Consider the following 12270-nt stretch of genomic DNA (forward strand, 5'->3'; position numbering starts at 1 on the left):
AGGGATATACCTGATTCCTTGATATAGCTAACATGGTTTTATTGCCGGTTAAAGCTAATATCCCAAAAAAATGACTATGTTTGTTCAAAGTTTTCTTATGTCCCTTATGCTAATGTATTTGACTATATTTCATGATTCTCATGTCTTTTCTTCTGTAAGTCCTTAAATGTTAAAAGAATGGTCATGCCTACATGTTTTAAGCCATCAATGATATCATGTCTATGTTTATGCATATTGCCTTATACTTAGTACATTCCATGTACTAATGCATACTTGTGCCTTGGAATATGAGGATTCACCAATCTTCGAAGTCAATGGAATTAACTAGCCACGAGTATGGGAGGTAGGAGCATCGAACCCTACGTTAGTTGAATAAGCTTTAACCATGGAAGACAAGAGTGAAGAACATGTTTCAGCAATAAGAATGTACTCATAATGTTTGTTAGTTGTTCCTCCAACATGCTTCGTCTCCTACTGTAAAAACAGTACAACAACAAGAACATAGTATGCCTTCCTTCTTAATTTTCCTCTATTTTCTTTCTTGTCTCCTCTTCTATGACAACAACTTCTGCATTTTCTTTAATTAAATCATAATCTATAAGCCATGAAAGTATTGTTGCTTGACTCTATTTTTGTCCATTTACTTTCCTTTTTTCTACTTTTTCCTGCTCTTTTCTCCTACCTCACGTATTTCTTTTCTTACTTGAAATAGAAGAATCCTGATTATCCTCTGATGAAAATGATTCATCTTTAGCATGTTGCTCTTTATTCGAGTGGCGATTTCATTTCCTTCTTCTCCCCATTGAATAATTATCAAGCGTTGTGTCATCTTCAGTGAGATAGCCTCTTATGGGGTTAGCCAAAAACTCTTCTTTAGCCTTTATGAGGTAATTTTGCACCATATTGCAAGTCACTCAAGTTATATGAAAATTCTGAACTCCAAGAACTAGAACTGCTTCTCTATTTTCTTGATCTTCCTACCATTTTTTCACGGCAGGCAAAAAATTGATAGAATCACATAGTATATTTATGAGATGGATGAATAGAAGGACGGGAGATCAAGAAAATAACTTCATTATAGTATAGGTCAGATGTTGTTGTGCACAGTAAGAGGCAGATCGGGAAAGTCGGTAGTTTCATGTGAATTCATCTGACCTATACTATGAACAACTTTCCTAATCTGCTGCTTACAATTCACAACAACATCAGACCTATACTATAATCAAGTTGTTTGCTTGATCCCTTGTCCTTATATTCATCCATCTCATAATTATACTATGTGATTACTATCAATTTCTTGCCCGACATGAAAAAATGGCAGGAAGATCAAGAAAACACAGAAGCAGTTCTAGTTCTTGGAGTTCCGAATCTTCATATAACATGAGTGACTTGCAATATGGTGCAAAATTACCTGATAAAAGGATAAAGAAGAGTTTTTGGCTAACCCCATAAGAGGCTATCTCACTGAAGATGACACAACTCTTAATAATTCTTCAATGGGGAGAAGCAGGAAACGAAATCGCCATTCGAAGAAAGAGCAACATGCTAAAGATGAACCAATTTCATCAGAGGATAATCAAGATTCTTCTGTTTCAGGTAAGAAGAAAAATATGCGGGGTAGGAGGAAAAGAGAAGGAAAATGTAGAAAAAGGAAAGTAAATGACCCAAAACAGAGTACAGCAACAATACTTTCATGTCGTTTAGATTGTGATGTAATTCAAGAAAATGCAGAAGTTGTTTTCATAGAAGAGGAGACAAGAAAAAAAATTGGGAAAATTAAGAAGAAAGGCATAATATGGTCTTGTTGTTGTACTGTTTATAAAGTAGGAGACTTCTGTAAGCATGTTGGGGGAACAACTAGCAAACATTATGAGTACATTCTCATTGCTGAAACAAGTTCTTCACTCTTATCTTCCATGGTTAAAGCTTATTTCACTAATGTAGGGTCCGATGCTCCTACCTCCCATACTCATTGCTAGTCAATTTCATTGACTTCGAAGATTGGTAAGTCCTCTTGTTTCAAGGACCGAGATACCTTTACTGCTTTATGTAATCTCCATTTTCAGAATTTGTCTCTAATGTATGGATTACTTTCTTTATGATGTATTTAATGGCTTATTGAGACTTCTGTTAAACTTCCTCTTTGTCAAACTCTTTTGATATAGAAAATGCTATTATTTGAACTCTTTATCTCTATTATCTTGTATGATGTATGCTAAGTGACTTGTCAAGGGCCTCTCGGGGTTCTATAAGACATATTACACCTAGGGTATACTTTGAATCGTTACAGCTTTATCATATAAAAACTAATTTTTCTTATAATTAGTGTCAAATAATGTTTTTTTGATGGTTCAACATTATCGAAGAAGTCAATTCATGCTCATGATGAAAAAAGGTTCAAAAACATGGATATAGCATTAATGTTTAAGTTTTTGAATGATTTCTAAATTTGTCAAGTATGAACAAATAGTTTGTGTATAGGATAAAGAGTTTAGAAATACCTATGTGAGTGTTATGTGTAAGCTGCTTCAGGGATAATGATAGTCAAGACCAATTCTATACGCACTCATGAAATTAGGAGGTTTTCAAGACTAAGACAAACTCAACCTTGAGAACCATAAACGGTTAAGGGTTACTTGTGTGACTTGTATTGTCTAGGTATACAACAGAGTTTTATAGTTCAAATATACCGCATCTACCGATAGATCAAGTGCATCTGGTATGAGTTCACTACGAAAAGTTCAAAGGGAAACCTACTTATCAACATGCAATTAATATTTGTTGGTATCACACATTTGTCCATATGCCTTTTCCTTATAGTCATTCCCCATTCATGTTGGGAATTGCTTAGTTTTAAAAAGTGTGAATGGGAAATGAAGTTTATTTTTAAAAGATTGTGATTTTTCTGATAAGGCACAATAAACACTTGTTCATACTATTCTTTTATTTATAATTATAGGGGTTTCTTTTCATTTTTCAACTACAATTTTTCTGATTTTCTACTCTTTTTCTTCTTCATAAAAACTCAAATGTGATTTGCATTTGTTGAGTGAGTAGTTCGCAGTTCAGCGAAATTTGAAGGGTTGTGACATTTTCGAAGAGTTATAACTTTTCCGATGAGTTGTGACCTTTCTGAGGGGTTGTAACTTTTCTATAGGGTTGTGACTTTTGGAAGAGTTGTGACTTTTCCGAAGAGTTATGACTCTTCCGATGAGTTGTGATCTTTCTAAAGGGTTGTGAGTTTCCTAAAGGTTTGTGACATCTTTTTGATAAGCCACAATAAGCTGTTTTTCATACACTACCCTTTGTTGTCTATAAAAAGAGGGGCTTCCTCAAATTTTTAAACCACATTTTTTTTTAAATATTCATTATTCTTCTTCTTCTTAAAACAGCCTATTTAGTGTATCTTCTATATTTTTATGAGAAGGAACAATATGCACATACTAATTCTACACGTTTTAACTATAAATGGAGGGGTTTCCTCACATTTTTTAAACTATGTTTTTTTTTTAATATTTTCTATTCTTCTTTTCTTAAAACCTCAAGATTGATTTACCGACGTTGACAATATCAAAGGTCAGTGAAATTAGAACACTCCCGAACATGAATGTTGAATTAATCTAATACTCCAACTAAAAAACATCAAATTTAGTATATCTTTTATATTTTATAATAATATTTATATTATATTATATTAAAAGTAAGAACCCCAACAATAAAATAATAACAAAGTCATGCACTATAGAGAAGGGAGGAGAAAGTATATTTAAGAGGTGTAACTAAGATATTTTAAGAGTGACTATTTTTTAAAATAATATTCATGTTATTTTTAGAAATAGTGTGGTACATGGTTTGATATTCACGTGCAATGCACGTGCGTCAAAACTAGTTCATATAAGGAAACCAATAAAATAAAACTTCAATATTATTTCCATCAATGAATATATAAATGATATATATTTTTTGATAAAAAATGGATATATTATATATAGTTAAGCGGAAGTTACATTGTTGCTACTAGTACTAGAGATTACAGATAGATTCCCTAAACGGGCTAACTTATTACATGTAGACCATATTACTAGTTTAGTGGATAGAGCTCCAACTTGGTATATGCTTTGATGAGGCTTGCTTCTACAGCTTCAGGAGGAGTTAACAAAAAGTGTGGCATTTTGGTCATTATTAGCTTGGAACCTAATCTTCAAAAAAACGTTTGCTACTTTTTTAGCTTGGCGAAAGCTATGGTGGACCACTTGAATCGCTAACTTTTTCATAGTTAACCTGCAAATTGCAGTTATACAATTATAAGTTGCTTGAGGATGCTCTAAGTATTCTAAGATGTCAATCATGTCTGTTTCAGTTTCTAGGGGTAGGAGATTATGAGCATCGACCATATTTAGGCCAGTGACAAAAGCTTCCAGCTCTGTCATGATATTACTATGCATGTAGCACCCTTTATAGAATCCCCCAATCCAGTTACCACAGACATCACTTATGAGACCACAAGTTCACGTCTTCTTTTGTTCTTAGAGAAGGAACCATCAGTTTTTATTTTATATTAACCGTTCAGGGGCAGTAACCACTGAATATGAATGGTGGTGGTGGCGATATGGTGAATAAGGGTATGAGTATACTGCATGTGTTATGTGGTTCTGTTCCTTACTACAAATTCCGATGGAAAGGCCGAATCGTCATTATGGATATTATCATTCATGTTTAACAATATATTCCATAATGCAAAGGGAAATCAATCTATCCAGTGGTAAGGGTAGTCAGTGTCTGGAGGTTTCTACCTTTTGAGGGAATGTAATTGTGGTCATATTGGGGAGGTAACTGGGAAATATTAATGCCTAAGGCGTACTAGAATTTTTGAGCTATATTACATTGTACGAAGATGTGGGTAATTGATTCGCTATTGAGGTGACATATAGGACACAAAGGGTCAGTATCGATGCCAATGTAGTGAAGGTAAGCGCTAGTTGGGACTCGATCTTGGGAACACAACCACATGAACATTTTTATTTTCGCCAAAGTGTTGAGTTTTAAGATCCAAGAGAACGGAAAGTAATTAACCAGGTGAGAAGCGTTTTATTTTTTTCTTCGGAAGCTATTAAGCCAAGGCCACCATTTTCTATAGGGGATTTCACTTTTTCCCAAGAAATGTAATGCAGATTTCTCTTGTAGGAAGAAGATCCCCAAATGAAGTCCTGTGGAATTTGGTCAATAGTGTTGCAAGATTTTTTGGGGATGTTAAACTGTTAGTATTAGAATATTTGATGATGCTCACAAACATGCAATCTGGTCCCACAGTTGATCATGTTTATGAAGTCAATTGGTGAATAATGGTAAAAGCCGTCAGTTCTAACACAGTTTGTGGGCACAAGCAACGAGTCAATTGTACTCAACCAATCATAAGACACTAGGTTATATTTTTCAAAGGATAATATATCTTCAGTGACATGAAACAACCTACTCAAAACATTCAAAGAAAACAACAAGTGTAAACTTTGTCTTTGAAGAACTCAAGCTTTCAGCACACACTTGAAGGGACCTGATAGAGTTATCAAGTGCGTGTTTTGGTTGTTTGATACGAAATGCTTGTGATGCGGTAAACTTGTAAGATTTGTTCCAAATGTATAAAGGAACACATTCAGTGTGTGGTAAGTTAACACATGAACATAATTAGAGGTAATTTTGTGGTGTGTGATTGAAGTCTATATTAATTAGAGTTAGTTAATATAGTGGGCAATACATGTATTACTTTGACTGCTATTGTAATAGGGTTATTATAGGTTGGGAGACTAAGAGTTTAATCTTTGTATATGCATTTGGAGCCTGTATTCACTTGTTGCTTGAAAATAGTGAAAACAGTTAAAAAAATCTTGTGACATGTTGTTTTTCTCCCTTGAGCAAGAAGGTTTTCACATAAAACTCCTTGTCGTGTTTACTTTATAGTTTAGTCTCTTCTATTGCATTACCAGTGTATCCTCAACCTTGTCCCTTATTACATAGTGGAATATCACATCTCATAAATTGGTATCAGAGCGGTACTTTATATCTTAATAACATCAAGAAAGGATCCTGCAATGATGGCAGCCCTACCAAGCTTAGAAGAAGGACAATCTACTACATGTCTCCCTCGTTTTAATAGATAGTACTACATGTAGTGGAAGACTAGAATGTATGATTATACTATAAAAGATGACAATGAACTATAGGAAATAACTTTTGATGGACCTTATTTTCCCATTAAGGATATCAATGAAGGAGAGATAACTAGGGTGGTTCCTAAAAAAAAAAGAGAATATGATGAAGCTAGAAGAAAGAAAATAGGAAAATAACCATTAGGCCAAGAATATACTAGTTTGTGGAATTGGTGTTCATGAATACAACAGGATCTCAGCATTTGAAACAACCAAGGAGATCTGGGACTGTCTGAATACAACCCATGAAGGAAACATCCAAGTGAAAGAATCAAAGGTGGACATGCTCACTACTCAATATGAAACCTTAAACATGAAAGAAGGAGAGAACATTAATGAGATGCACACCAGTTTCACTTCCATCACCAATGAGCTCCGATGTTTTGATGAAACTATTCATCCAAGCAAGAAGGTTCGTAAAATTCACCGAGTCCTTCCCAAGTCATGGTAAAGCAAAGTAAATGCTATTACTGAAGCTAGGAACCTGAACACTCTTACCATGGACGAGCTGATTGAGAATCTTCAAATATACGAACTAAAAAAGCAACACAAAAATTCCAAAAAGGACTAAAGGAAAGGCAAATTCTTGGAACTAAAACCATCACTAAGTCACCTATCAAAATATTATGAGGAAATGGCCTATCTTACTATCAGATTTCAGAAAATAGTCAAAAAGCATGGAGGGTTTCTGAGGAAGCAAAACTCTAGTCAATAAGCAAATTCCACTGATTTGGGTCACAAGTTGTAACACCACGAATTCAAAAAGACCAAATAGCAGCTTTGCAGATGTTGCAGGTGCCAAACCACGCCGGCCACCCACGGAATGTCGATAGGACCACGGACCATAGGTGTGGTCCATGGATAGCCTGCCTAGCTATGGTCTGAGAGCCAATAACTACGGCCAGACCTATGGACCATAGGTCATACCACGGTTCGTTATCAGGGTCTGTGGTACGAAGCCCCAAATCAGAGTCTTTGATGACCAAATGATGATCCACCAGGACGAGTCGTGGGTCAGACGACGGTCCATCGACTGGGTCCATCAGTGGTCGCTTGTCACTTAATTTTTAGGGTTAGTTGGGTCTTTTCCTAATTAATTAGTTCCTATACTACGTCATTTTGTCAAGAAATCAAAAGGAAAGCTATAAAAATATCTTGTTTTTCCTTTTTGAGAAATTCAAATCTCTATACATTTACTTTCAACCATGGAAACCATGTTAAATCTACCATATATGTTGACACAATTTTTCTCTGCTAAGATAGAAACAAGATGAATCTCATGATATTCAAGTAGGTTAGTATTACTTTACATCTCGTCGGAATCTACACCAAAAACAATATATAAATCTACCATATATGATTAAGTTCATATTCTCTTGTGTCGTCATTACCTCTATAGATAATGAAATAGCAAATTATTGATCATTTGAATGGAAGATATACAGAACCAACAAACAACAACATACCAAGTGTAATCCCATAAGTGAGTCAGGGAGGGTAGAGTGTACGTAGAACTTACCACTAACTTGAGGGGTAAAGAGGCTATTTCTGATACACACTTGGCTCAACAAAAAAAAAGCAGATCCAAGAAAGGGAAGATTTAGAAAACTAACAACAACATCATATCTAGTAAAATCCCACAAGTGAGGTATGGGTAGGGGTATAGTGTCTATAGACCTTACCCTACTTTGGGAGGTAGAGAGGTCATTTCTGATTGACCCTCAACTCAAGGAAAAACATATCAAAGCAGATCGAAAAAGGAAAGCTTTACTGAACCATGCCAAAATATCTTAAAGGGAAAGACATGAAAGATCTTACTTTTTCCCTTCAAAGAACTAATCAAATCTCTAAAAATTAACTTTCCTAAACACATAGCATGTTAATGAAGAGTACCAAAAAACGTCAGCACAACTAACAAAACTTGATGATCACAAAGCACCAATCAAAGCAAACTTCTGATTGAAACAATCTACAATTATAAGTTGTATTACCTATGGAAATAAGAATTCAACCAAAGAGGAATCACACACATATATATACTTGAAATTATAGATTTATTCCTTTTTGGTTGAATGCTTGTTTTTATAGGTGATACAACTTATAACTGTAGATTGAGTCACTTAGAATTTTGCTTTGACTATGCTTTGTGATCATCAGATTTTGCTAGTTGTGCTAGCATTTTTTGGTACTCTTTGTTAACATACTTTTTGTTTAGGAAAGATAATTTTTAGAGATATAATTGGTTATTTGAAGGGAAAAAGCAAGATCTTTCATGGCTTTCCCTTTAAATTGTTTTGTCATGGTTAGGTAAAATTTCCTTTTTCGATTTGATATGCTTTTCTTTGAGTTGAGGGTCAATGAGAAATGACCTCTCTGCCTCCCAAGGTAGGGTAAAGGTCTATAGACACTCTACCCTCCCCATACCTCACTTATGGGATTTCGCTGGATATGCAGTTGTTGTTGGTTTTGTAAATCTTCTCTTTCTCGATCTGCTTTATATGTTTTTCCTTGAGCCAAGTGTGTATTAGAATTAGTCTCTCTACCTGTCAAGGTAGGGGTAAGGTCTACGTGCACTCTACCGTCCCCAGACTCACTTGTGAGATTACACTTGGTATGTTGTTGTTTGTTGGTTTTGTAAATCTTCTATTCACATGATCAATAATTTGCTATTTCATGATGTATAAAGGTAATGACGACACAAGATAATGTGTATTCAATCACAAATGGTTGATTTATATGTTGTTTTTGGTGTAGATTCTGAAGAGATGCAAAGTGATACTGACCTACTTGATTATCATGAGATTCTGCTTGTTTCTATCTCAGGAGAGAAAATTGTGTCAACATTTTCTAGGGACTCTTCTTTAACATGGTTCTGTTGTTGAAAGATAATGTATAGAGAATTGAGTCTTTCTCAAAAAGGAAAAACATGAATTTGTATAGCTTTCCTTTTGATTTCTTGTCCAGGATATATTTTGTCTTAGCACAGTCCCTAGTTTTAAGTGGTTAGATTGTGTTACAAGGGAATATGAGTTTTTCCTTCTATTTTGATAACAAATGTTGGATTGACAAGATTTCTTTCCCATTATGTGGTACAAGGCCATAGATGTTTTTTTGTTTGCATCATTAACAAGAACAAAAGTATAGACTCAATGCTATATTTTTTTCATATCTTGAGATGAATAGTTTTTTTATTTGTACTGTTCTTTCTTATTACAAAACCTTCAGTACGATAGAAAAGGTAAAGAATGCAAATGCTCTCATAATATGCTTCGTATCTCTGGGGACTTCTCAGGTAGTATACCAAATGTATCTTCATGTTTGTTCCTTTTACTAGTCCCTCATTACTTTTCTTAGTATCCATAACTGATTTAAAAGAATGTGTGTTGCCGTGATTGTTTTTTATTACTAAGTGTTATAGGGTACAAAAAATCTAATTTTAGATTCCCGATATTTATGGTAGTTTTTGGTCATATATTGACTCTTCTCCGTTTTCTTAATCCTCTTGATGAGCTTACCTTTTTCATGTTAAAGCTTTCATTATTGATCCAAAAGAAAACGAACATCGATCAGACATGCAATAACCCCTTTTAGACTAAGGAGGAGGATAAATTTTTTAAGAATACTCTTACGACCAACGAGGATATCAACAACCAATTGCAGGAAATGACCAAAGCATTTCCTCGGAGAATGGTGAAATGCAAAACCAGAATTCAAAAGAATATGTAGAATGGTGAAATGGGTCTTCTTGGACAAAATAGGAACACATGTCAGTTTGCAGTACAATTCTTGAGGACGACATTAATAATCTGAATTGATGTTCATTTCATTTCTTGTAATTGATTGCACATCTTACATTTTTACTAAAACATAATTTCAAAATTTCTTATTTCTCAATGACCACGTTGATGTGCTTCTAAACATCTCATATATTATTATATTTCTAGGTGGATAGAGTACATCTTCATAGGTGTATTTGGTCTTAACTGCATCACCAATATAATACAAAATATTAATTCCAACTACTGAGATCTACAATATTTTCCGATTAAATATGTAGATTTTTACTTTTTTTAATTGTCAATGGCTAGGCTTGCTTTCATGAGAAGTGGATGAGTATTTGTAAGACCAAATATTTGTAAGATCATAATTTTGAAATGAATGAGTATTTGTAAGACCAAAACATTATCTTTTTCAACTTTCTCACAGGCTCCATCTTTGAGCTTAACCCATCTCCCAAATTATTCTTCTCTACTCCTCACCGACCAACATTGCACTTTCACAGAGTCAAAACCCAGAACAATTCACTTTCGTTTAACCCCATCTCACCCGCCAACTGTTCCATACAATTCCTCAACCAACAATTGTCCTTTGGAACACAATTATCATTGGGTTTATCTGTAATAACATGCTCCATGAAGCAATTTCATTCTATTCTCGATTGAAACATGTGGTTTCATCCGTATGTGATCAGTATACTTATTCCTATGTTATCAAGGCTTGCGTGGAGACCAAATGGATTCTTTTAGGTAATGTTGTTCAGTGAAATACTCTGCGTTCTGGGATCCGTTCTAGTAGGATTGTTAGTAATTCTTTGTTGAAAATGTACTCTGCTACCTGTCTTACATTGGACAATGGTTCTGATTGTGATTTAGTTGAAAGGGTGTTTAGAACTATGCATAAAAGAAATGTTGTTGCGTGGAATACTATGTTTTCATGGTATGTGAAAAGGAAGAGGTTTTCGAAAGCAGTGAAGTATTTTGTTATGATGATGAGATTAGGCATTAAGCCAATTGTTGTTAGTTTTACTAATGTTTTTCTTGCCGATCAATACAATATCATTACTCATACCAAAACTTACAAACTCATCTTTTTGAAGATCGAAGAAATTCCTGTATCAGAAATAGGGGATTTTAGAGTTGCTGATGTGACATTTGTATTTGCTCTGATGGCAACTTCACAGTTGCATCACAAGTTATTTCACTTAATGCTATGATAGCCACATATTCTAGGTGTAACCATTTTGACAATTCATTTAATGTTTTTAATGGCATGAAGGAAAGAGATATAGTGTCATGGAAAACCATAGTGTCTGCTTTGGTACAAAATGAACTGGATAATGAGGATTTGATGCTTCTATATGAGATGAAAAAGCTATGGGTTGCAATTGATGATATAACAATTACCATCCTACTTTTTGCGGCATCAAATCTTAGGGACAGGGAAATTGGTAAACAGACCCATGCTTATCTTCTGAGGCACAATATTCAATTTGAAGGCATGGAGAGTAACCTGATAGACATGTATGCCAAATCTAATATGATTAGAGAAGAACAAGCAATATTCCAGTGGAATGCTAAGATTGCTGGAAACACACAAAATGGATTAATTGAACAACCCTTTGCTGTCTTCAAGGAGATGCTTGAGCAGAATGTGAAGCCAAATGATGTGACCTTAGCTTCAATCCTACAATCATGCAGCCAGTCAAGAAGTATAGCAATAGGCAAGCAACTACATTATTTTGCAATTCACAATTTGTTTGAGAACAATGTTTATATTGTTTCTGCTTTGGTAGACATGTATTCAAAATCAAGAATCATTGATTATGCTGAAAGTGTTTTCTAAAATCTCCTGAGAAGAACTCTGTGACATATACAAATATGAGTTTGGGGTACGGCCTTCATGGGATGGGTAGGAAAGCTATAACACTGTTCTACTATGTGCGGCAGAATAGTTTAGAACCAGATGTTGTTACCTTTGTAGCAGTCCTGTCTACTTGCAACTACATCGGATTGGTTGATTCAGGCCTTCAAATATTTGAGCTGATAGGTGAAGAATACGGGATTTAGCCGTTAGCAGAGCACTATGCTTGTGTGGTTGACATGTTAGGAAGAGTTGGACGGTTGGATGAAGCTCATAATTTTACTAAAAAGTTGGGTGTTGAGGGTAATGTCTTGAGAACATAGGGATCACTCTTTGAAGCCTGCAGACTGCATAGAAATTTTTAATTGCGGAAAATTATTTCCAGTAAGCTGCTTGAATTAGAGGGGAGTGATGGAATTTCTGGTTA

The 12270-nt window shown here is 34.8% G+C and overlaps 1 protein-coding gene across 1 annotated transcript; it reads left to right on the forward strand.

The window, feature by feature from the left end:
- The first annotated feature begins 1496 nt into the window (after positions 1 to 1496).
- On the forward strand, positions 1497 to 11825 carry LOC107062104 (pentatricopeptide repeat-containing protein At3g22150, chloroplastic-like). The gene is made up of 4 exons (XM_015312335.1): positions 1497 to 1596; positions 8958 to 9072; positions 10779 to 11151; positions 11259 to 11825. The coding sequence occupies exons 1-4, from the start codon at positions 1497 to 1499 to the stop codon at positions 11823 to 11825; spliced, it is 1155 nt and encodes a 384-aa protein (XP_015167821.1).
- The last annotated feature ends 445 nt before the right edge of the window (positions 11826 to 12270 follow it).

The sequence above is a fragment of the Solanum tuberosum genome, unplaced genomic scaffold (assembly GCF_000226075.1).
Source record: "Solanum tuberosum cultivar DM 1-3 516 R44 unplaced genomic scaffold, SolTub_3.0 scf00196, whole genome shotgun sequence".
In the NCBI taxonomy this organism is placed as follows: domain Eukaryota; kingdom Viridiplantae; phylum Streptophyta; class Magnoliopsida; order Solanales; family Solanaceae; genus Solanum; species Solanum tuberosum.